This window comes from Amblyomma maculatum, chromosome 1 (genome assembly GCF_055883805.1).
Source record: "Amblyomma maculatum isolate TAMU_Amacu chromosome 1, ASM5588380v1, whole genome shotgun sequence".
Lineage (NCBI taxonomy): Eukaryota > Metazoa > Arthropoda > Arachnida > Ixodida > Ixodidae > Amblyomma > Amblyomma maculatum.
This window is the reverse complement of record NC_139344.1, coordinates 172,802,345-172,826,784: the sequence shown is the minus strand read 5'-3', so window position 1 is coordinate 172,826,784 and position 24,440 is coordinate 172,802,345. Positions and strand designations below refer to the sequence as shown.

The following is a 24,440-nucleotide window of genomic DNA, read 5'->3' as shown; positions in this document are numbered from 1 at the left end:
AGTGAAGGGAAGCAGCGCAGCTGCTGGAACCACTTCAACACAACACCGTCCATGGAGGCACCGTGTTCGACAGCCTCAAGTTCCATGAACCACAAAGCTCGTCTGTAGGAATGCGGGACACCTGCTGTTGCCATTTATCGTCCTTCACACAGTTGCACGCAACGTTCCTGACCTAATGCAGCACCAGTAACTGAAATGCCCCGTGCAATAAGGTTTTCATCACCAACCGCGTTTTCTGCTTGAAGGCCTGCTTCTGCCCTCAACAAGTGGACAGCAGTCTGACCACGGGCAGTGCCCCCCATTTTTTATTCAGAACTTGCTGGTCATGCAGGCTAAATGCTCAACAGACAGCCACCTATTAAAGAAAGTACATGTGTCGCGGAAAATATGTAGCTTGATGGGCTGACGGAGTTAAGCGACCAGCGCACTCGACTGCAAGAACGTAAAGCTGCTTGCCATAATGTACACGTCATTCGCCAAGAATACAAAACCTTTCCATTTGGATACAATGCACTGTATTTCCCCTTCAACTCCGAGAATAGTTTATCTGAAAAGCGGCCCGGCATGGCTTGTCCGCGTGTTGGCTAGAATTGAGAGACGACAGGATCGCCGTCTTCCACTCGTTCTCTAAGGTTTTTTATGCTTAATCAATGACGTTCCCACGATTAATTTGCAATCAAGCAGACACCTATGCTCTCAGCAGCTAATATGAAGTGCAGATGGTAAGCTCAGCTCTGTTCTACACATGAGGAATATAGGCTGCGTGCCGTGCTATAAAGGAAAAAAAAATTCAGCAGCCGTTGCACCCAAAGCCAGTTTCATCTTGATATTTGCCCAAATTAACGCGGTTGTGGCTACGATGCGGGTGCATTAAGTTCCAACAACGAGTGGTGACATGCTCGTCCAATGTCCCGCATTCCTCAGGTGCGTGGCACGCAGCCCACCCGCGACTGCCACACGCGGACGCGACGCCCAAGCTCGCTTGGCACGGCAGGATCACAGGCCTCCGAGAACGACCGCGGTGTTTTTTCGCACGTTTCAGGACTGCAGTCGTACCGACAGCTGCGTCATGATGGATGAGTGTCCGTAGATAATCTCTTCGTGGTGTCGCCGGGCGCAGCAGCGGATGCGCGCTTTGAACTCGGTGTTGAATTTTTCCTGCAACAAGAGGAGAAAAGAAAAAACATGTATGCGATCGGTTCATATATTGTGTGAAGCAACTTATTTGCGGTGCATGCCTACTCAAATGTAAATAAGAGCAGCTTATTACCCAACCATTAATATATTCAACTAATGGTCGATGGTTAGGCATGCGCGAACGGCGACACTTGCTGCGTCGCCCGGTAAAAGAAAAAAACTACATGATGAATAACCAGCGCTGGTTATTCATCATGTCACCGTACCAACTTGCCCAGATATTTAGTCTATTACAAAAAAACTACATTTTTGCACTTGAACAGATCTAGATTATGGTCGATACACCGGTGTTCTCAGTGAAGCCAGGAATAATTTTCTTAGAACAGCTTTATAAGATTTAAAGATAGCCTTCTGGAATAGTAATCCTAGTTGAAAGAAAAGATTCATGATAAAAATGCTAAGCTAGTTGACTAGATTATAATAGTAAGCCATTTAACTAATGGAGTTGGACACCTAATTGCAATTATACATTTAGAGTCTAGAACACTAAATTGCCCTCGGCGCCTGTGGGAAGCGCACACAGCCATGCCCCGCAGCACACGTCAATCCATGGCGAATGTTCCACTTCGCCTCTCATTCCATTACTGGTGCCCCAGTCCATTAACGTGATAGCCACAATAAGAAAAACTCGCAGGTTTTAAATTCATCAAGCTGTACAGAAACGTGGCTTCGCCAACATTACTCAAGAAATAACTGGAGCTCCCCCAACACAGCTTTAAAGAAATAGAACCAATGTCATTCTTCTTCGCCAGCAAACGAGAAAATAAAGCTTGGTATGTGCTCGAATATTATTGATCAGGTTATACCGGTGCATATTTGGCGATATAAGGCATCGCGCCTTATAACTACGCACTCATATATGTCGCAACGGCTCACGGCTGCAGCTTCTATGCGTCCCTTCAGCGAAGCAGCTCCGCGGACATCACGACATACGATAATCGTTTGCCGCTCATGCGCCGGGGACTTTGCTAACTTGCTATAGTGATAGGCGCGGCTATTCAGTCTCGCGCCGGAAGTATAACCTGCAAGAGCGCTCAACAAAGGAGGAGCCGCCTATTATCGCGATAAAGCATAAGCACAAAGATAAAAAATCACCAGCAAGGCTGCCATATATATAATAAAAAGAAATAGAAAAGAAGTTCTATGTTGTGATCCAAATATAACCTTCGAAGCTTCATGACTAGCTTTCGTCGACTTTTCTAAATGTTTGAATCCAGTGGAAAAACTCCGAGCGCCCTTTTTGTCCCTTTTTCTGTGTCTTTTATTTCTGTCGCGTTAGAGTGTTATCACAGAACAGGGATATAATTATCATGTTCTAGTTCTAAGGCTCATGTTCTAGCGGGCGCGGGTTAAAAAGTATACGTGAGGAAGACCGCCTCGACAAGCATGCTCCGATACATTACTCAACTTTGTAATTACAAAGTGCGAAGTCCCCATCACGCGCCGTACTATTCAAAGAAGCAGGAGCTTGACTCCGCTGGTGAGAGGCGGAAATTAGATTTTCTCCGCAACTCGTCTGAAGCGCTACTGAGTCGTTCTTCATTATACTGCAAGCAAAGGTGGTGATTCAAGTCGACCGTCCGGTGCGACGACAACACTCTCCACTGTCCTTATCTCACTCCATCGAACTCTTTCCACGTCTTCGAATGATTGCGACTTCTGCACCATAAATGAATAATCCCTCGCGATATTAAGTTCCCAGCAAAGTTCTAAGCGCACGTTCTGTTTTATGGAATGAAAAACGACGCTTCACACTATTTGATCTTCATGCCGCACAGTTTCGATGTCCTTAAAATATTTAACACAGACACTCTAGACTGCTTAATTCTATAAAAGCGGAAACATTATAGTCCCGCGGGCTAAATGTTCTCGAGTGAGTAACTGCCTCGAGTTAAAGAGTAGGAAGGAACTCCACCTAAATAAAGCTTTCGACTGGGAGGACGCGGCGTCCAGGTCGGACCACGCGGTACAACCGCGAACACTAAGGTCGCCGAGAATCAAGGACGCTTGTCGACCTCACGTGGCCAAGGAGAGCACCCCGATGAATTCTATAACTTTTATTGAAGTGAAGAAAATATTGGTTGTTTCTTTCTCTCTCTCTCACACGAGTGAGTGAGGTTTTAGACAAGCATTTATGTTATTTCTGCTGGTATAACAATCGGTGTGTGTGTTTGCGTATTCGCCGTAGACAGTCATGCTGTTTTATGCGGCTTCTAGAAGCCGTATTCGCCCAACTCTCAGGTTGAAAACGCATTTGAAGATACATAAGCCGCTGGTTTGAATCTCTGTCGCGATCTAGCCTATAGCATGATTAGCACATGCATGCCGTATCTCACAAGAAATCGTATGACACCCCCCGGAATGCAGTACGACTAACGATTGCGTCACGATCTTGATACAAATTTTGGGAGGACTAGCGCCACATGGAGGTCCGCCAGTGGCAAGTTATGTGTACGAACTACATGCATAAGAGAATCTGTGGTGTTGCACCAAGATAGGAGGTGCACTTCTAGCCGCGGCGGTACATTTCAATGAAGCCTAAATGCAAAAACGCCCATGCATTCAGCTTCCAGTGCTTGTCAAAAAGCTCCGAAAGTGTTCGAAATCAAACGAAAACTCTAAGTTAGGGCGTATACATCAGGGCCCAGTGAATGACACTTTTGCAAGCCCAAAGTCAATCATTTATGTAAGGACATGACAGGGGCCAAAAGACGAGTAACCCACTTATAGTTCATTCATCACAATCAGTTATTTTCATCGAGCTCTGCTTTTTGTGTCTTGAAAAAAAAAAAATGCGCGTAAACAAAATGACCTCAGAACTGCAAAATAATAACAGCTTTGAAATCAGAAACTTAAAGTGGGAAAACAAATTGGGTGCAGAAGAATATGAAATTTCTTGAAACCACAGCGAAGCCGCAGTGGTAATCATAGAAAACGGAGAACTGGTTCTATGAGGTTCAAAAGAAAACATAAGCATTTGTCTCACATGGGGATGCGCGAAGGAGAGCACGGTGCAGACAGCTTTAGGGGCTTTTTTTATTTCTTTTTGCTTGCCTGTTTGTTTTTCAATACCTCATAGGCTCCAACTTCATAGAGTATTATTTGAGGGGAGGTTCCATTAAGAACTGGGGCAAGAACTGAAGCAAGCAGAACACCGTTATTTGAGCATTGCTATGGAACTTCAAATATATCAGTCGACCACGAAATTCAATGAATAGAAAGCAGTTCATGACGCAATGCTCATTTTTGTTTTCTATAAAGATAGCGGGGTCCGATATGTGACCAATGTTGTTTGGATGACCATTCCCATAAAGGGTTACACGTGGTAAGGCTAATGGGTTAGAAGTGGTGGTTTTTTTTTAAGATTTTGAAGCAAATGGGATTATGGCAATCGGGGCGATTTGCGACTTTATTGTGAAAGACGTAGTGGGAAAGGATGGTGGCTATAAACAGTTTTGTAGAAGAGGCAAATAGTTGCTATTGTTCAGCAATACAGTAAAACGCGAAGTACAGTGACGTAATGTTTATTAATAGATTATTAATAGGAATTAGAAGTAGTAATGGGTATATTACATTGTATTAGGCTGAGCTAGATGTTACACCACTTGAAATGCAAAATAAATATCAGCAGAAGTGAACTCCTTGCGAAACGGTGAAGAGTTCTGCATCCAAGAAAGTGTTGTGGATAAATGACGATGGTGGAACGCAATGAAAGGCTTTAGCAAATTCCAGCAATATACATTCAATATGAAGACTTCCGGTCATTTGTGGAGATGCTATTTAGTACTAAGTCTCTCATGGTTGCCGTTTTCTCAACTTACGTTGAATTGAAAAGCAACGTTTCCCTTCTAAAAGTAGAGCATTAGAATCCGTTAGGTAGTCAAGAAGTTTGCAAGATACGCCTGTCAGCGATACTGGGCGATAGATGTCAACGCTACTTCAGTCACCTGGTTTCAAAATTTAAAATCCTTTTCCGATATCCCACTCGTATGATATCTCAAATGTGGGAAGTGATTGTCGAAAGATATGACTGAGTACGCTGCTCGAATGAGCCACGGTATGCTTCAAGATATTTCAGTTAATACCATCGAACCATGCGACGCAATTACTTGTAGTTCATTAATCAACCATGTAAAGTCATCGACAGCAGCGTCTATGTGGCTCCTGCAGTCAAAACCACCATCTGGTTCAGGTCGAACATTGTGAGTTGATAGAGGACTTATAGCTTCAGATGCCGTGAACGTCTCACAAAGAATAAGTTGTATGTCCAATCACTGGACTTTACTGGAAATCATGCTGAAGCCACGTACGCGCAGAAAGTCATGCATGGTGAAGGACGGAAGGAGGAGAGGGAATGAGTATACAAAAATGGCTAGGAGAGAGATGACAGAGGATGTAAACAGCACAAATTTTTGTGGCAATAAAAGCTTGTATTGATGATAAAAAAAGGTTGCCTTCACCGCTTTCCACCATCGTCATCATCGCTAACACTTTAGAAGTTGTCTGACTCCGTTTTTTTCTTACGTTATGTTTACACTGCGCCAAAGTTCACTTTTTCTTTTGCTACCTTAGTAAGCATAATTTCTTCTCGTCTCATGAGTACACCCATGAAATAAACACAGGTCCAGGTAGCAGGATAGTATATCCAAGTAGAAGGACATATCCTGCTAGATGGACATCTGGAGAATTCATAGGTGCCGAACGGCTATTGCACTGAACATTCTACACATTCGTTGATGATCTGCCGACAAATGTAGGATGAAATTTTCCCAGAGTTAAAGCTGTAGGCTGTTACTGCTACACTGTCCGTCATCAGTAAAGTAAAATGTCATTTCAAACAGTTCCAAAGTTTTATCAACAAATGCAAGCTGATAATAAACACGTTTTTTAACGGCGCGCGTCTAGGATCGCTCCCTGCGCAGTTGACTAAAATGTCCGTACACGAACCATCCACTGAAAGACTTACGCTGTAGATGGCGTAGATGAAAGGGTTGTAGCAGGAGTTGCTCATTGCCAGCCAATGGATGATAAACCAGATGACGTTGATGTAGTGATACCTGCACGTACAAGAAAAAAAAAACGTAATTAGTGAACGTTCACTTCAAGTCCTTAAGAACATAAATGATCAAGTCCTTAAGAATATAACTGATCTTCAGACTCCGACTTGGTGCACCGCGCGAGAAGTGACTCGCGGCCCGAAATGAATTTGAAGCCAGAGCATTGTAACGAAGACACGCGTGCCTGACATGAACGATTCACGACTAACGTATTTCTGCGCTTCATCGCTTGAAACAAAAGAGATATGCCCCTGAAATAGCCCTTACCTGGTGGTCAGCTTCATGATAAGAAAAGACAGACACAAAGATATAGCCAACTTCGAACATAACAGCAGCAAACATTCTGTAACGTGGAAGGGACCTTAAAGATATGTGTATTCTCAAACAGCATATCGACCGCGCGTTTTCCAATTCTAGATACTTGTAGTAAGGACACGTATCAAACACTGGGTATAAAACCGCGCGAAACAATTTCGCCACCGGTCCACTGCCGAATAAATCAAATAAGCAAGCAAAGACGTTGAGCCGTTTTATGCGGTACTCATCTGCCAATCAACATGTATTTCCTTTGTGAGCTTAATATAAGAGGAGGCTTTGCAGCGAAATGGTATGTTCTCCCAATTATTAGATGATTAAAAGGGATATCTCTACAGCTAACAGAAAATCAGCCAGCACAGATAGCGGGCGACTGAAGTATATGCAGCTTTCAATTCCCCCCCCCCCCCCCCCTCCTCCAATACAGCTGCCTGAATAAAAATAATAAACTCAGGCCTTCTCTTGCACTTCTCCCTCCTATTCCGGTGTTTTCGTGCCCTTTTGGCAGCTTCTAGACAGGCACATGTGCCATTTTGTCTGTCTAGTTAAAACGCCGCCGCACACGCACCAACATGAACATCGAGCGCCTCTTCCCGGTAATATCGCCTCGAGCGCTGTATTTTGTTTCCTGACAGCCTAATTGGCGTACGCCCACACACTACCTGAAATCTTCTTGATGTACTGAGGCTCCAAAAGCTGTCGTGTGAGTTTGAGCTTACGACAACTTACTGAGTGCGCTTGAAAGGACATGCCGTCGAGGTTAGACTGCAGTCAAGGAGAAAACCACTGGAGTGCTATAGCTGATTCTTGCGATTGCGTACAAATTATTGTCGGCACTGATTCTCACATTGAGCGAACAATAGAAACGTTAAGACAGGTGAACACTGCTCGACTAAAAATTACAGAAAAAAACGACTTCTATATGCATCGCTCATGGCAATTTTCAGGCCATATAGCACGTGCAACTTGCAACAACATTATTTTATTTCAGTACCTTGATTTCAATGCTTAGAAGAAAACGTGTCGGCTACATTACAATGATTTTCGCTTTTTTTTGTTGTTGTTGTTAAAATAATCCCAGAAACTGACTACGCATCTCCTTTACGCTTATCTGAAGCATCGACATAGTTATAGCTATGTCGATTCTTTACAACAATGCAACATAAATCACCGTCACCGTAGAGCTAGCGGCACATATAAATTCGCACAAGCATAGAAGAACGGGAACAGTTCAATGGCGCAAACATTTTGCATAACTAGCATTAAAGCAATTAGGGGTATCCATCTAAGTGACGTACGACTCCGAGGAGGTAGTGATCCTCTCTTAATTATCTGATGAGGAAATCTGGTCTTAATAAGATTATAATAATTAAGGAGTGATCTGAGGCTGTATCTTAGAAAGATTCTTTTCCTGACTCATTGTCTTGCCAGTATCTAGGATTTCTGTCATTGCATGTGCAGATTGTCGGGGCTTAGAGATTTGCGCGCGCTGGCGGACGCCGTGTTTAGCCGAGACATTTCTTTAAGAGCAGCCGCTCAAGCAGGCGTTTGCTGACAGTGAAGTAGAAAAGCTGGGCATATTATTCATGTCAGAACATTCATAGTAACAGAAGTGAACAAAAACACGACAGTACACTGTTACGACTTTAATTTGATTACCGCACTAAATTTTGCGCATGAGCCCGATGGCAAGGCAAAGTCATAGTTTTTAAACAGCAGCCAGCAGCACAATTTTCCATAGTAAGTCACAACGGATTCCCACAGCAAATCTATCTAAGAACTGCTTCCTGCACTGCGTGAATATATCAGCGATGTTACGTGTTTTTATTGCAAAATGGGGCATCAGCTTCAAAGCTGACTCTTTACAATTCCGTAACAGCCAGTATTTTGCATGCAAGCATTTTCCGTTGATCACTGCTTGACACCGACGAGGCATGAAACCCAGGAAGTGTCATTGAGCTTCTAGTCTGGGTTCCTCGACCCCTGCTATAATAATAATAATAATAATAATAATAATAATAATAATAATAATAATAATAATAATAATAATAATAATAATAATAATAATAATAATAATAATAATAATAATAATAATAATAATAATAATAATAATAATAATCAATCAATCAATCAATCTTTATTTAATGTGCGCAGGAACAACCATGTGGTCTTTGTGCTGCAGCACAAAAAAAAAATGAAAAAGCACAAACATGTTTACACACACAGAGAGAACACAAAAAAAAGAAATAAATCATACATGAAATGAAACTGAGACGAAAAGTATCACGGAAATTAAGCAAACAATGAGTATCATCACTTATATACACAGTGAGAGAATTTTTTAGCACACCAGGAAATAAAGAAAAAAAAAAAAGAACGGTAGGTAGAAGAGAAAAAAAAAAAAAAAAACAGATGACTGACATTGATTATAGTAATATAGAAATATACATAAAATAAACAACCATTCCAGGCGCAATAATAATAATAATAATAATAATAATAATAATAATAATAATAATAATAATAATAATAATAATAATAATAATAATAATTATAATTATTATTATTATTATTATTATTATTATTATTATTATTATTATTATTATTATTATTATTATTATTATTATTATTATTATTATTATTATTATTATTATTATTATTATTATTATTATTATTATTATTATTATTATTATTAGAGGGATCAGGTTGACACTGTGTACTGTGATATGAGCAAAGCTTTCGACGTTGTTACTCACTCACTACTTCTTGAAAAACTTCTACTCTCTGGCGTTGAAGTCTCACTCGTAGCCCTCCTACGCAACTATCTCCTTGATCGCTTCTGCTTTGTGAGTGTCAATGGACAGACTTCTTTCGTTTACACTGCAACGAGTGGAGTTCCTCAAGGTTCAGTACTAGGCCCGCTTCTCTTCTCCGTTTTTATTAATGATGTTTCCTCGGCGATAAAGAACTCCTCGTTTCTTCTTTATGATGATGATATAAAAATATTCAAGGTAATACATTCTTTTCAAGATTGCGTGTTGTTGCAATCGGACATATCTGCTTTTTCTGATTGGTGTGCGATGAATCGACTTACCCTCAATTCTTCCAAAACTAGGGTTGTGTCCTTTACTCGTAAAACACATAGCTTTCTGTACCATTATTCTGTGAATTCTGTGCTGTTGGATAGGGTTGATGAAATTAATGACCTTGGTGTACTTTTTGACCGCACCCTCAGCTTCTCCTCTCACACTAAACGCATTGCTCAGCGGGCTATGCGCACACTCGGATTCGTTTGCAGACTTTCTAGAGAGTTCCATACCCCACTTCCGTTCCTAAAACTGTACCTGTCCATATGCCTGCCGGTCTTGGAGTACGCGTCGGTTGTTTGGAATGGCACTTGCAAATCGAACTTGGACATGGTTGACAGAGTACAAAAAAATTTTTTGCGGATATTTCATTATCGCTTTCCTTGCGCAACTTCCCCCTCTCGCTCCACCAGGAGCGCCCAACTGAATCTTCCTTCCCTTCACTGCCGTCGTATCAGACTTGATATCATATTTCTGTACAAACTCCTTCATGGCCACATTATGTGCCCTCAGCTCTTAGAGTACATCCTACTGCGCGTTCCGCGAAAGAGCATGAGGGAATTCAGACCATTTCAGGTTTCTCCTCTTCATTCCCACTCCCCTCTGGACAGGATGCAGTGGTTATTTAACTCTTTTTGTCCTCACCTTGACATCTTCCAAAACTCGCTCTGTTCATTTACATTGGATGTTCGTAGCGTTGTATTCTAAATAGTACTTTATCACATATAACTCCCACTTTCTAGCCTTAAATTGTATTTACTTCACTTTTTGCTTTTTCTCCTGTTCAATGCTGTCTGTATCGTGAACTACTTTTTATTCGTTTCTTACTTATATTTCAACTTTAAACTTTATATTCGAATCTTACTGTCCCTTGTTTAATTTTACTTCTTTATTGTATTATTCTGTATTTCTAGCCTGTGTTTTAAGTACCATGCACTTGTTGCGCCTGGAATGGTTGTTTATTTTATGTATATTTCTATATTACTATAATCAATGTCAGTCATTTGTTGTTGTTCTTTTTTTCTCTTCTATCTACCTTTTTTTTTTTTTCTTTATTTCCTGGTGTGCTAAAACAATCTCTCACTGTGTATATAAGTGATGCTACACATTGTTTGCTTACTTTCCGTGATACTTTTCGTCTGTTTCATTTCATGTACTATTTATTTCTTTTTTTGTGTTCTCTCTGTGTGTGTAAACATGTTTGTGCTTTTTCATTTTTTTTTTGTGCTGCAGCACAAAGACCACATGGTTGTTCCTGCGCACATTAAATAAAGATTGATTGATTATTATTATTTTTATTATTATTATTATTATTATTATTATTATTATTATTATTATTATTATTATTATTATTATTATTATTATTATTATTATTATTATTATTATCATCACCTACGTAAGCGCAGTGGCCATACTTTGCCCCCCTGCCACTTCGCATGCTTAGCAGGCGTCCGGTAGGCCGGTATACGTTTACGCTATAGTACGTCTCCGCTCTGCTAAAAGCCTCTATTCCGAGTAGGACACTCTAAACGCGCCAGGCACATTGACGCCGCGCCGCTACATAAAAGGCGGACTCGGTACTCTGATTATCGCTCATGGGAACAAGAGTGTGCGTTAGAAAAGCGTGGGGACTCCGCGGCCCGGGAACAAGGCGCATCAAGAAGGCGTGAGTTCCGTTGGGACCCTACAACTGGCATATTACGCGGACTACAAGGCCATCCTCTTAATTGCCGAAATAAGTATAAAAGACAATGTGTCACCAATTTCTGATAAAAGCATTTCCTGTATCTTGCGATCACTCGCAACTATGTTTTATAATCATTTCGTATAACCTCTGTGCAAACCACCTGGGAAAACTATATATCGACTGCTTTCTGTAGTATCTTTCTGAAGCGTAGTTCAGCACACAACGGCAGTAGTTCTCCGCAGCCAACTTAACTTGATCGCATTGTGCAATTTAAAGAAAAAATATTGTAATTTATTTCCCAGACGAAGTGAAAGCCTCGTTAGGCTTTGTTATGTTTCTTGTTACTCGTTACTACTATCATCATTATCAACTAAATGCACCGTCATTGTCATCACTACTACCATCAATATCATTATCACTAACTGCCGCGTAATTACCATCATTATCATTAACTGCATCGGCATTATCATCGCTATACTATTATTCTCACGTTAGCCAAAGAGAGTGGTGATCTGTTTCTCACGAAAACAGCGATGCAAGAATTATTAGGACCACATCAAACTTGCGGCATTAGAGGCTGCGCCATATGCGCTAATATATACATAGCCCGGTCAGTGCTGGAGTGTTCAGACGCTTTGCACGATAGAGTTGCCATGCTCCAGCTTGACCTACAGAAAGCCTGCGAGAAGGTGTCGCACGATGTCTTGCTTTCAGTGTTAGAGCTCGTGAATTGGGTTCAGTTATTTGCCAGGAAGTCGCCATGTCGTGTAGGGAAAGTTGGCAGTAAATAAGAGGGTGGGTGTTCGTCCAACTGCAACGCTACGGACGCAGCATTGGCTGTCCCCTGTCACCATTGTTTTTCTGCTTGTATATTGAACCATTCTGTCCGAGGATTATTGGGAGCAGTAGCGTTCGAGATTCGTATATTCGCGTATGCCGATTACATTGCCGTCTTCGGAGCCGACTACGATACCATACGCACTGTTGTTCAATCGGTGGAGGACTTTTGTTCTGGGAGCAGCAGTGTTGTGAATTGCGATAAGTGCATGGGGTTATGGCACGGCGACTAGCCCATAACCTCAAGCAATTTCGCGAACATGCCTTGCGTAGCAACCGCAGTGGAATATTGAGGAGCGCCACTGCAATATTACCGGGACAGTGAGCCATATTGGAACCAGCTAGTTTTTGAAGTGTGTGAGAAGCCAGAGAGACTAAAAGGACTCGGGTGGTCTATCTTCAGACGTGCTACAATTTGCAATTCATTTTTTGCTACCAAAATATGGTATGTTACAAGTACTTCATTATTCTCGTGTGAATGTGCAGAGTTACACCGTGTGTTCGGATCTGTGTGGGGAAGTACTTAGGAACGGACCCGACGAACCAGTCTGTTTCATCGCGTCCGCTCTGGGGGAGTTGGTTTTGCGCATTTGTATTTACACCTGGTGGTTAACCGTATTATGATTTTTTTTTTCGTGATACGAAGGACCCCTTTTTAAAAACTATGTGTCAGGTTAGGTTGGGCAGAATCTTGCCAAATTTAGTTGTAAGTTCGGCGACTGTTCAAGGGAGCATTTTTGCCTTGAAGAGTATGTAGGTGCATGCATGTCTTGTCTTGTAAGCCCGATTTTCGTTTGAATATTTGTCCCCTGTATTGCGAGAGCAACTTTGTAAGAACTTGTGCGATTTCTTCTTCTCTTTTTTTGATCCCATTGTACATATTGTCGTAACTGTGCAGGTCCATAAAATGACAATACCAGAGAAAGAAAAAATCTTGTTTTTCTAGCTCCATAACAATATGCTAAAGATTAAGACGTGTTTATGTATTTATTTTGTTTATTTATTGTAGAATTCTTTCAGACACAATTGGTCTTGGATGACAGGGAAAAAGGCAGATGCTCTCTGCCTAGAAATGTTCTCTGCCTCTGTTTAGATGCAAAAGGCTTTTTTGCACTTTAAGGAAACCACTGCTTTACATGCCGCAAGCAGAAAAGTATCGAACACGTTTTTTTTTGTTTTTTTTTAGGTTATTGGGAAGCCAAGTTCTTTTGGGGCAATCTACAACTAACGATTAAAATACCTACCCGTGGATACTTTCGGGATTAGATTTTGCCCATTAAAAATAATGATGGGCTACCGCTGGACATGGATCAGAGGAGGATGAAAAATCTTTAATAAAAATAATGTAAACATTCCCAGCAGGATCCCTTAGTCCTGGAGCACTCTGGCTGTTCCTTCTAGCTTAGCCCGCTCGACCAGCTGTAACTGACCTGCGCGTTTCGTGGCTCGTTTCGGGCAGCCTCCCAGGATGAGGGGATGGGGTTCTGACGAGAGGAACGCGGATGGGATGTGGGCATTCCCGTAAGTAATGGTAGAGGGTGGGTGGGGTGGCGTTGCATGTGGTGCAGTATGGGGAACGAATGTGTCTGGAGTTGTCGCCAGTACGTGCTGTCGATGTGAGAGAGCGTGTGATGTGGTGGCGGGTACGTGACAAGGCAACCACGATAATGTTGAACAACTGTAGTGTAGTCAGGAGGTTCGATGGGGGTGCCTGATGAAGGTTTGGGGAGGCCATCCACCGGCGCCCGGAAGCTCAGTTCTCGGGCAAGCGCATGAGCGCACTCATTTTCGAGGATATCCTCGTGCCCAGGTACCCATGTGATGGTGATGGGATCGGGAGGGGTAGGTATAATTAGATACTATTCTAGCAGATGAGTGTGGGAGGGTTCCTCGCAGGAGATATCTGTATGCTGTTTGGGAGTCTGTGCATATTGTGGTGTGCTGAGTTTTCAACTGACTGACGTGTGCAAAAGCGAGTGCAATGGCCATGCATTCGGCCTCGGCGATGCTAGTGCAGTGGATGGAGGCGGCATTGAACGTTGAGAGGCGAATGTCCGTGAACACGGCAGCGCAGATGTGAGGATTGTCCAGATTACGTGAAGCATTTGTGTAGATGATGTCCTGGCGTGCAGAGTACTGCTTGGAAAAATATGAGGCACGGGCTGCGCGAGGACCTTTGTGATGTTCGGGATCCATATTTCGAAGGAGGGGTTTGAGCTCGAGGAGGCTCCGCAGATGCGGGGAGAGGGCTGTATAAGCGTAAGGTGAGGGATCACGCGTATTGTAGCCCATTGAGCGCAGGAGATGAGTGCCTGTAGTTGTTGTGCGGAGTCGACGTTATTGGCTGGAGAGGTGCGCCTCTATGATCTCCTCAACATTGTTATGTATGCCTAATTGAAGAAGCCGAATCGTACTGGTATGACGAGGTAAATGGAGGGCAGGTTTACCGGCGGAGCGGATACATGATCATGGTGTTAGGCCTGCACAATACCTGGTGATCCAGGATGGTTTTCAACCATGCATACACGCAGACATGCGAGGGAAATAAGACTATTTTCGCGAATGCATTGGCGGCGTTATGGAAGGCTTCACGTCACAAGGCCCTGCGCCTTACTGGCTTCCGAGGATCGAAGCACTGTTGCACATTCGCGAATTTTAATTATTCACGCAGCCCGAGGCGAGTGTGGCATGGATTTTTTTATCTGTGTTCTGTGTTTGCCCCGTATCATTTTGTGTGTGTTAAGTAAGATTATGAAGTTGACAATAAAGACGAAAAAGGAGTAGTGGTTCTCGTACTCGGATGGGAATCGGAGAGATGGTGGCTCGATTGCGGTGGAGAGCTTTTTTTTTCTTTAAATATCAGTATGGTATTTCTTATAGTCACACTTCCAATCAAATGTGACAGATCAGAGGTGGGTGACACCATATGAGTGGTGGATGGTCTTTGCTTATAGCCACATTTTGCCCTCTGTCTCATCAAAGGCCAAAAGTGAGCCGTCGCTGATCTTGGTCCCAGCTGGGGTGGTGATGCTCTCGCTTCAAACCCGTGTTTTAAAGCGAACACATTATATTGTTCATTTGCAACGAAACCCGGCGTCGTCCAAAAAGAGCTGCGCCAAGAAGACTCATGAAATTACCAGCACTCATTAGATAGTCAGTGGGTGATCATTAGTAGAAAGTAGTTATAACTGGCGTAAATAGAGTAAAAAAAATACAGGGCTGTGCTTAAGTCTGCTTAAGAGCGGAAACGGCGAAAGCCACTTTAGGGACTATTTTCACTAACTATATCGTCATTGTCATCCCTACTATAATCATCGTCGCTATCGGCGCTATCATCGTGATCAACTAAATACACTGTCATTGTCATCGCAACTATCATCATTATCATTGTCACTGACTACATCGTCGTTGTCATCGCTACTATAATCATCATCGCTATCGGTACTATCATCGCGATCAACTACAATGTCATTATCATCACAACTGTCATCATTATCATAGACACTGACTACATCGTCATTAACATCGCTACTCATACTAAAAAAGGAGAATTATGTTACGTTTCTTACGAGTCCAGCGCGGCCTAGTGGTTTGCGGCTGCGGTTCTGGGGGTTAGGGGTTCTATTCCCGTGGAGGCAGGTTTTTTTCTCTTAACTGTCTATTTCCTGCGTACATTCCTTCATCTTATGGGCCTACAAAGAATTTCGCCTTAAAGGGACATTACTAAATTATGAGGGTAAATAATGACGTTGATAAGTACCTCTAAGTGGGAGGTCTTTAGGGTAAAGAGCTTTAGGATGAAGGCCTTTGGAGTGGTAAAGAACGTCACAAATTGATGAGGTCAATAATGGCGGTGATAAAGGCCTTCGGAGGAAAACCTCTATGTTGAAGTCATTTAGGGTAGAGGCCGTTAGGGCAAAGACCTTTAGGGTAAAGGCCATCAGAATGATAAAGGACTTCACTAAATGATGAGTCGCACCTTCGTTATCGCGATTTTGAGCACACCATGACTCTTGTTGAAATAAATTACAATGTGTCTAGCGCCTCTATCGGTTTTCAAATAACGTTTTTCGTCTGTCATCATAATTTCGCCTGCAGGCGCACATCTGTTGACACAAAAAAGCGATATCTTTAATGTTTTGCCCGCAGACGAGAAATACTGTTTTGTATTACCGGGAAGGAAAATACTTGAGGACTCGTTACTTCTTACATTTGGAAGCGCATGAAAATGAATAGAAACTACCTTTTAAAAGGTGCGATATCAGACAATAAATATAACAAATAGACATGGTGGTGAAGAAAAGGACGAAAGCAATCATAAAAACGCTAATTATGAGGAGAAATGTAAGAACACATTTAAGACTGATAACAGCGGCGAAATACTGCGGTAGTAAAAGCACGCCGCCGAAAAGCAACTTCGACCATAAATTGCTGATGCCAGTAAGCGCTGCTTAACCGCGGCATGACGTTCATAAATATCACACAGTACATATAAAGCACAAAATGTAGCGACTGCATTATATGTGGAGTACGAAAGAACTGAATTCCACGTCTAGAAACTCTCCTAAATTTTATTTTCCTTCACTCCCTCGCCTGTCATCTTGTTTCTGCACTGCAATAAGGTTTTGCAGTTTTTTCTTTTTTTTTTTTCGTTTTGTGCGATGGACAGCCTCTGATTTTTTTTTTTTTTTTTCTGATGTATGGGTCTCAGAAAGCAGCGTGCTAAGTTATAGCGTGCGAAACCCCCAAGTGTCGTAACAATACGTTCTTTCCATCGTTTGTTCTGGCAGAGAACTCACTTCAACGCAGTATAAATTGAACATATGTCTGGTATGCTGGAGGTAATGGGTTGAATGAAATGCTGGTGTAATGGAGAATCCCAGGATCATCTTTGGGGTAGCGACATAAAGGGGGAAGAAGGGGGCATTAACGTCGAGTTCCAGTCTTCTAAGAGGGAAATGCTTGGAAAAAAGTTTGGGTCATTATTCCATAAAATGGTTTTCTCAGCGAGAAGGATTATTTGCAACCAAGCTCTAAAAAAGGCTCCGCTATTAAGATCCGCTCAACTAGAAATCCTCTTGAGCGAATCTTTTTGAGCATGAGTAGAGATCAACATAATGCTACAAAGATGGGAAATGTGAAGAACATTTACGAAGCCTAGTATGAGCGCACAGCAGGCTTTATCAGCGCTGGAAACGTACCGAGAATGAATACATAATAGAGGTCAAAGGTTCACAGAACTATGGACTGGAGTTTCAAAATATTCTTTCAGCAGGAAAATTGCGAAATGTTGTCACTAAACTGGTCGCACACCACAATGGCCAACCGTTGCCGTCTCTGATTTTTCGAAGCAACGGACTTCCAGTGTAGGGTGTAGTTGACTCGAATGGTATGATCGCTAGCCCGTTCTAGTGTTTTTGTTACATGACAGGACATTCGGATTGTTTTTTTGTTTTGTTTTTGACAGCTGTAAAAAAGTCGCTGTAAAAAAAATGTATAGTTTATGTTCCCGGATATGAAAAAAATTTCACGCTTCCCGCATATATTCCGCTTTCGGAAATTTCCTCCAAGGTAGCAGTCTGGGCGAAGTCCGTCTGCGTACTGCGCAGAAACTGATTGTTTAGGAAACGAACACGTGCAGAAAAAAAAAAGGAAAATGGCAAGAAAAGAGAATAGGGGGAAGGGAAAGGAAGGGAAGAGAAGTGAAGGGAAGGGAGGGGAAGAGAACAGAAGACAAGAGCCCAGATTTTCACTCTCCTGTACGTAAACTAAGCTGGCGACTCAGTTCGTGCAATGAACGAGCGGTGTGATCCGCTGTTCATGCCTCGAGCAAATTAATCTTAAAAAGTAAGCCTCGTCGCGAGGTTCGGCGCCATTACCGTATTGCGGAACGGTGAAAGAGGGAGCCTGACTTTCTCTTCATTACACTTCCCGCAATGTGGCGTTAAAATGAGTGTTTTTCCTCCGTGTCATGTTCATGTTTCAAGACCACCGCAAGGTCTTGCGACATGAGCGTAACAACAGCATATTGATGGACGTTTCCTATAGAACGACATCCTCATACAGAATAGCTTGAGATTGCAGTAATTGCGATCTACGGCTTGCCTACAAAGACGAATGCCGGGAGATGGAAGGCGGGGGGGGGGGGGGGGGGGGGGGGGGGGGAGAGAGAGCGGCGGATTTCATGGTGCACGTGGATGCCTGCTCAGAGCGTACCAGCGCAGCATACGCCGTCATGTATTAAATCGGCTCCTGTCGTCTGTATATTTTATGTTGATACGTGCACGCACTTATGATTTATGATATCAAAGAGCGCGAGTGGGACGTCTATTTGAAACGCTCATATAGCGTGCACCGGCAACAACTTGCTTGCCGTTTCAGTATAGTTCATGAAAGTATTGAGTGTTTTAATGCGTTAGAGCTAGAACGGTTATGTGAACTTAAATTCGGTGGCAGCCTATGTGTATCTAACACAGCATGGAGCAGGAAGGAAAAGCTGGTCATGTTTATAGCCTCGAACGGCATTTGAAACCCGACGGCGCGAAGAGGTCAGCTTTGCTGGCCGCGGCTTTAGACAAATCAGCCATCGCCCCTTCTATTTCCTGTTTTTACCAGCTGACAAAATATGTATAAAATAATGCATGACCGGGAAAGGAAAGAGGACGTTCCCGCTTTCTTATGTTGACATGTTATCCCGCAACGTCCATTGTGCAGCCAGATCATCAGACTTCGCCATTCGGAGGGCTCATGTTGAACTCTGCCAACTTTTTGTGCATTATTGTTGCTTGTAACTTAACCTTGACGGTGTTCGCCAGCGCCACGCTGTCTCATAGCGGCTGACCTATAGCACGTCCTGTGTTGCCGCTAGTGTGACGTGGACCATGATTGAGCAGAGAGGGTGGGAGCTGTCCGAGAGCTCTCTGATGTCTTGGGAATACTGAAGCCATATGTCGTATCAGAAAGTTCTGGTGGTGGTAGTGAAAACGTTTATTCTCGCACAGCTCCTGCCTTCCCTGTTCAATAGCATTCCACATTACGCTTGCGGTAGTGCAGGACACGCTACGTTCATCGCTATGAATGAGGATGGCGCTGGTGAACACTCTCACGTAAAGACCCTCAATAAACTAGTCTCAAGGTGGGATTAGAAGCAAGAATAATACACAAGAATATAGAATATAGAATATTGAACTGTCATCGCTGCCACTCGGTTGGTAAGAGCCCCGATCATTGGATCGGATCCGACCAGCAGCACGGTTGTTTTTCTTGCATTTTGTATCTATTTGTCTTTCACCAAAATGGTTACAGAACGCATTCGCATCAAAAGCAGAAGTATAAATATTTATATAAAAATGCCCTGCGCTTTTCTTGGCCGTTCATTTTCCCTCCATTGGCTATACCTCATATGTATGCTGCTCTATGACGGCCTATATGACCAGTCAACCACTACATGAACGCTACGCTGTACTCGGCTGAAATTCCGAGCCTGTAAACGCGTCAAGATTATTCCGTCGTTACGCAAAAAGCTGGGCTGACTTGGGGCTTAGGTAGCGATACAGAGAGCTCTAACATTTAGACAAGCAAAATGCATAGATGCTTTTCCTCCTTTTGTGGGGCGAATAACTGACAGCTATAGCTATGTCGCATCAACGACGGCGTCATTTTCCACGAATAAAATACCCATACAGCAACAACTGTAAAAGTTAAACCAAAGAGCCACTCTGAGTCCTTAAAGAAAAGCACTTAATGCAGTTCAGAACACGTTGTGTCGAAATATACTTACGAGTTGATCTCTGGGTATATCTCCGTGAGGATGTTGTACGTCTGGTAGGGCAGCCAGCACAAAGCGAAGATGGCTACCACGATGAACATCATTTTTGTCACCTGGAACAAAAGAAAGAAAAAGTGTTGTAAAGAATTAGTAGTCGATGGCAGTGCGCTGCGCGTAATTTTATCAAGGCCCTTTTCATTTCCCCGTAGTCCAAGCAGCCCGCTCATAATGCCACCGCGAATTCCTACGACGTCGATCGAAACACGAGGCCTCCGCTCTACATTGAGCTATCCTTAGCATATAGCAAACTATTATGCGGCTACAGCTCTTGAGCAAGCCCCAGAAGGATCACTCTTTTTTTTTTTTTTTTTTATGTCGAGTGGGCGTCAGCAGACACGATGGACTTTGCTGGCCTTCTTGCTGCGACTTCGATCCGCTTAATGCCGTTCCCGTGAGCGTAGCCAACTAGACATTACTGTACGCTGATCAAAAAAAAAAAAAAGAATGCAGCTTTCAGTGCATTTGCGCCCCTCGCAGAACACGCCATTATGTTCTGCTTCCATAAAGGATAAGGCCAAGATAAGGCAACAACCTATTTTAGCAGTAGTTCCAGACGTGCTCTTGCACAACTAAGAGTTCGTCTCGCCGCTTGAGAAATATAATGCACATTATTATCTCATCGATGTACGCATTCACCATACGTATCGACTTACGCGCAGCATAGGTGGTTACTAAATCATGCACAATGTAAATACGTCAAGACCTGGCCGTTAAAGAACACTGGTTATTATATGCATAGCGAAAGACTTGCATGTATTATGTGTCTTTCCTACCGATTGTGCTTTCAGGCGCTTATTCGATACGACACAAGAGTTAACAAAGACCCGACGCCCTCAAGAAACAGACAACAAAAACTGACAACAGGCAATGCGGCACATCAATTTACCGCTCCCTGACCGGTGTTCTTTTTTTTTTTAGTTAAGCGCAAGTGAACTGAGCAACGTATCGTTCATATGGTTCCTTTTTACATATATGCTGTATCGGCGGTGATGAGGCCGATTCAGGATTTATTCCAAGAACACAGGACTGTTGGCCGTAGCCTAATCGGTCGTTCCTGCGATGGTGGCGGCGCAGCGCGGCTTGTTTTTGAAGCAGCGAGCCAGTGGTCGCTCTTCGCGGCTCGGGCGACTGCATTGGTTTGAAGCGTGGAGATGCGAGCATAAAACGAATATTTTTGTGATTCCTAGATGTGCAAATCAATAAACTGTTTGATAAAGCAAATATGTTCCTGCCACAGAGCAAATGTGTAAGAAGCAGCGTTTCGGTTCGCTGAGCCGGTTTGTGAGACGTTTTGACTTGGCTACCCATGTGGATTCTGAGCGACGTATTTTGTTGAAGCAAAAAGCCGCGTCGTCAGTGCATTCATGCTCGCAAATTGCATTACATTTGTCCTTAATATCATGCCATCGCAGTTGCATGAAAGCACTGCAGTGTTTAAACACCAAGCTAATATGAAACGTATGGCAATATCTTTTAAGGTGGACTTGCGAGAGAGGGAGCTCTTTCTCTCATTAATAACCACCTTTATTTTTTCCGCGTGCACCTGTTCATTAAGGCTGTCGTTTAGCTTTAGTTTATTCTGATTCATCCCCACGAGGTTAATTAAAAAAAAAGATAAAAACGAAGGATAAGATTTGTAAGCATGGCTTCCTGGCTATATCGCGTCGACATAACGATATTAAATGCGCACATTTTTCAGTTGTATTTTCATTTTTTTGAAGGGTTGAGCTATGGGAGCTATATAATTGAAATGCTAAGCTTTTAAGCTGTATTTTACTTTTTCGAACGGGTGAGCAATGGGTCTGAACAAACGCAATCATTTCTTTAGAAATGTCTTCTCCCTACTTTATCACGCGATTTGCTTCCGGTAGCGCAAAGAACAGATCTCGAGTGTTGATTTCGGTTGTTTCATTAAGATCAAATGGCCTTTTCGCTACTGTTTCGAACAGTAGCATACAGTTTTTTTTTTTTTAGACTGCCTCATGATGCAGGCTGCAAGACAAGCTGTTATATACTCGGTATATGAGCACGTGAACAAAATTTACACCCAATTGCCGCGCTGAAACATGCCATAAAAGAAAAGATGAATATCTGAAAAACTGCCGCTTAAAGAGTTTGTCGACCTTTCATGCAGCATGTTTGGTACATGTGACAATACTGGCGGAGTTTTCAACTGCGAGCTAGCGAATACATGCGCACTCGTATCAACGAACGTTTATGTTGAAACTTGTGTAGCCAAGCTGATAGATAGCTTCGTATTTATGATTGATATGACGTACTGCTGCTAATCTAAACGCCAAATTTCACACGAACGATGCCACAACATCAAGAAGCAGGCCCGCTTGTCAAAACATGCGCTACATGGCAGCGGTGCTATCACCGACTCAGCCGCTATGTCGTGCTGCCGCCGCGCCACCTATAGGAGCTGGAATGACCGAAACCTGGGCAATCCAGCGCACCAAAACGTTCTCGGCACGCGCACACTTCGTTGTTGTCGCCAGGCGCCTAGCGGGACCCCTAGCAAGATATAACAATATATTCCAGTCCGAATAAAAATTTATGCTACTGGAAGCTATCACCGCGAAAGTCCGATCTTGGTCGGTATACAGCGCGAAAAAACAAATAATTATGAGGAAACTAGGGAACTTATGTAAAACATCGACAACAGCCAGAACTAATACTCTCGATTGCGATTCATGCCGACATATATGGTAGACAGCCCTGCCGTGGTGGTGCAGTGGTTAGGGCGCTCGACTACTGTTCTCCAGAATGCGGGATCGAACCCCGTCCTCGGCGGCCGCTTTTCAGTGGAGGCGGAAAGCTTGGCCCATGTGCTGTGCGATGTCAGTGCACGTTAAACCCCTGATGGTTGAAATTTCCGAAGTCCTTCAGTACGACGTCTCATAGCTTGAATCGCGTTGGGACGTTAAACCCCATAAACCAAACCAACCTATATGGTAGACAATCTTCATCGAGTTTTATGCAAGGATTCCTTTCCGGGTGTGTGGATCAGCATGTCCTACTGTCCCTGACTAATCTGCGGAGAACAAGCCTAGCATTCACTAATAATATAGGGATAGTAACTAGACTGATGTTTTGCCGGTAAGCTAACGGCTGCCCAAACAAGTACTAGGTTATGGATTGTAGATCGTGGGATTTTAACGTCTCGAAGGACCACTAAGGTCATGACGGACGTTAGAGTGAGCGGCTCCGGATAAATTTCGACCGCTTCAGCTTCTTTAATGTGCGCAGACATCGCACAGCGCAAGGGCTTTTTGTTTGTTTGTTTGTTCTGCCTCCGCCGAAATACAGCTACTTGAACCGTGATCGAACCCTGAACTTGGCATCAATAGCCGAATGCACAAGCCACTCAGCCACCGCACCGGGCAGAGTCGTAGACAGATTAGACTGGGCGGGCCGAGTAATGGGTAAGTTATTAGCTCTTCGTTGCTCATAAGTATTCGGAGCACTCGGCAAATGTTGTGCATGAAATTGCATGCAGGCTAGTACTGGCGTACACGCGCATACATGCGAAATACATAGTTCGCACGACTATTTATTGGGTGCTTTCATACATACAAGCGCGTATATGTATATGAAGTGGCCCAAAAAGATGTTCATAGCCGTATTGTGAACATCCATATCCACGAGGACTCCGCCATCGCTTGCGAAAAGAGGCACACATATAATAGTGGTCATCGTTTAAATTTACTCGTGCTGTATTGTGAGAAACTTGATTCGTTGCAGAAGCAACGCAAGTTTTCAAACTCATACTGCGCAATAGATGGCGTAACGTCATTGCCGATACCACATGTTTGAGTTCGCTTCTGGGAACACCTCGTTATGAGTTTCACGAAAGCAGAGAGAGTTTGGAAGATAATATGGCAGCATTTATCTGGCAACGCTGCATCAGTAAGCACCAAACGACATAAAAACCCGTGAAACACACTGTCAGTCTAGTCTAGACTGTTGTATGCCGCAGACATAGCAACTACATTTGATGCTTTCATTTATTCGAGGTATCGAAAATGGACCACGCGGTAAACGTATGTTCCTTGAAGGAATGACGCCATGAGTGCGAGCGTCCAACCTCTGCAGCTACAGTTTTGCAAGCGCGACGTGGAAATAACTGCTCCCTGATGGCCAATATACATAAGATAGTACAGCAACAGGGGCGGTAGCTTCCGTTGCGCACCATGAACGAGTATCGTACCGTCTGCGTCTTTTGCCGTTTGCAGGATAATAAATATAAGGGATTTAGGTCTATGCGCGTCTCGCAATAGGTTGCTCGCAGCTGCACCTATTCTATGGAAGGGATTAGAATTGAGCGTGACAAATGAACCGGCTAAGAAACAGTTCCGTGGAGCAAATCAGTTCTTATTCTTAGCTGGATGGTTGCCAGATATAGCAACCTGAAAAGTGAAAACGTGGTT

General features: G+C 43.2%; 1 protein-coding gene across 1 annotated transcript in view; it reads right to left on the bottom strand.

Moving 5' to 3' along the window:
- Window positions 1-1,038: 1,038 nt before the first annotated feature.
- LOC146204913 (tachykinin-like peptides receptor 99D) overlaps window positions 1,039-24,440 on the bottom strand; it is a 177,773-nt gene continuing 154,371 nt past the window's right edge. Inside the window, exons 3-5 of the mRNA XM_084589618.1 lie at window positions 19,960-20,060; window positions 6,164-6,254; window positions 1,039-1,158 (exon numbers count right to left, since the gene is read on the bottom strand). Of these exons, the coding sequence (XP_084445744.1) occupies window positions 1,039-1,158; window positions 6,164-6,254; window positions 19,960-20,060 (312 nt within the window). The remainder of the gene's footprint in view (window positions 1,159-6,163; window positions 6,255-19,959; window positions 20,061-24,440) is intronic.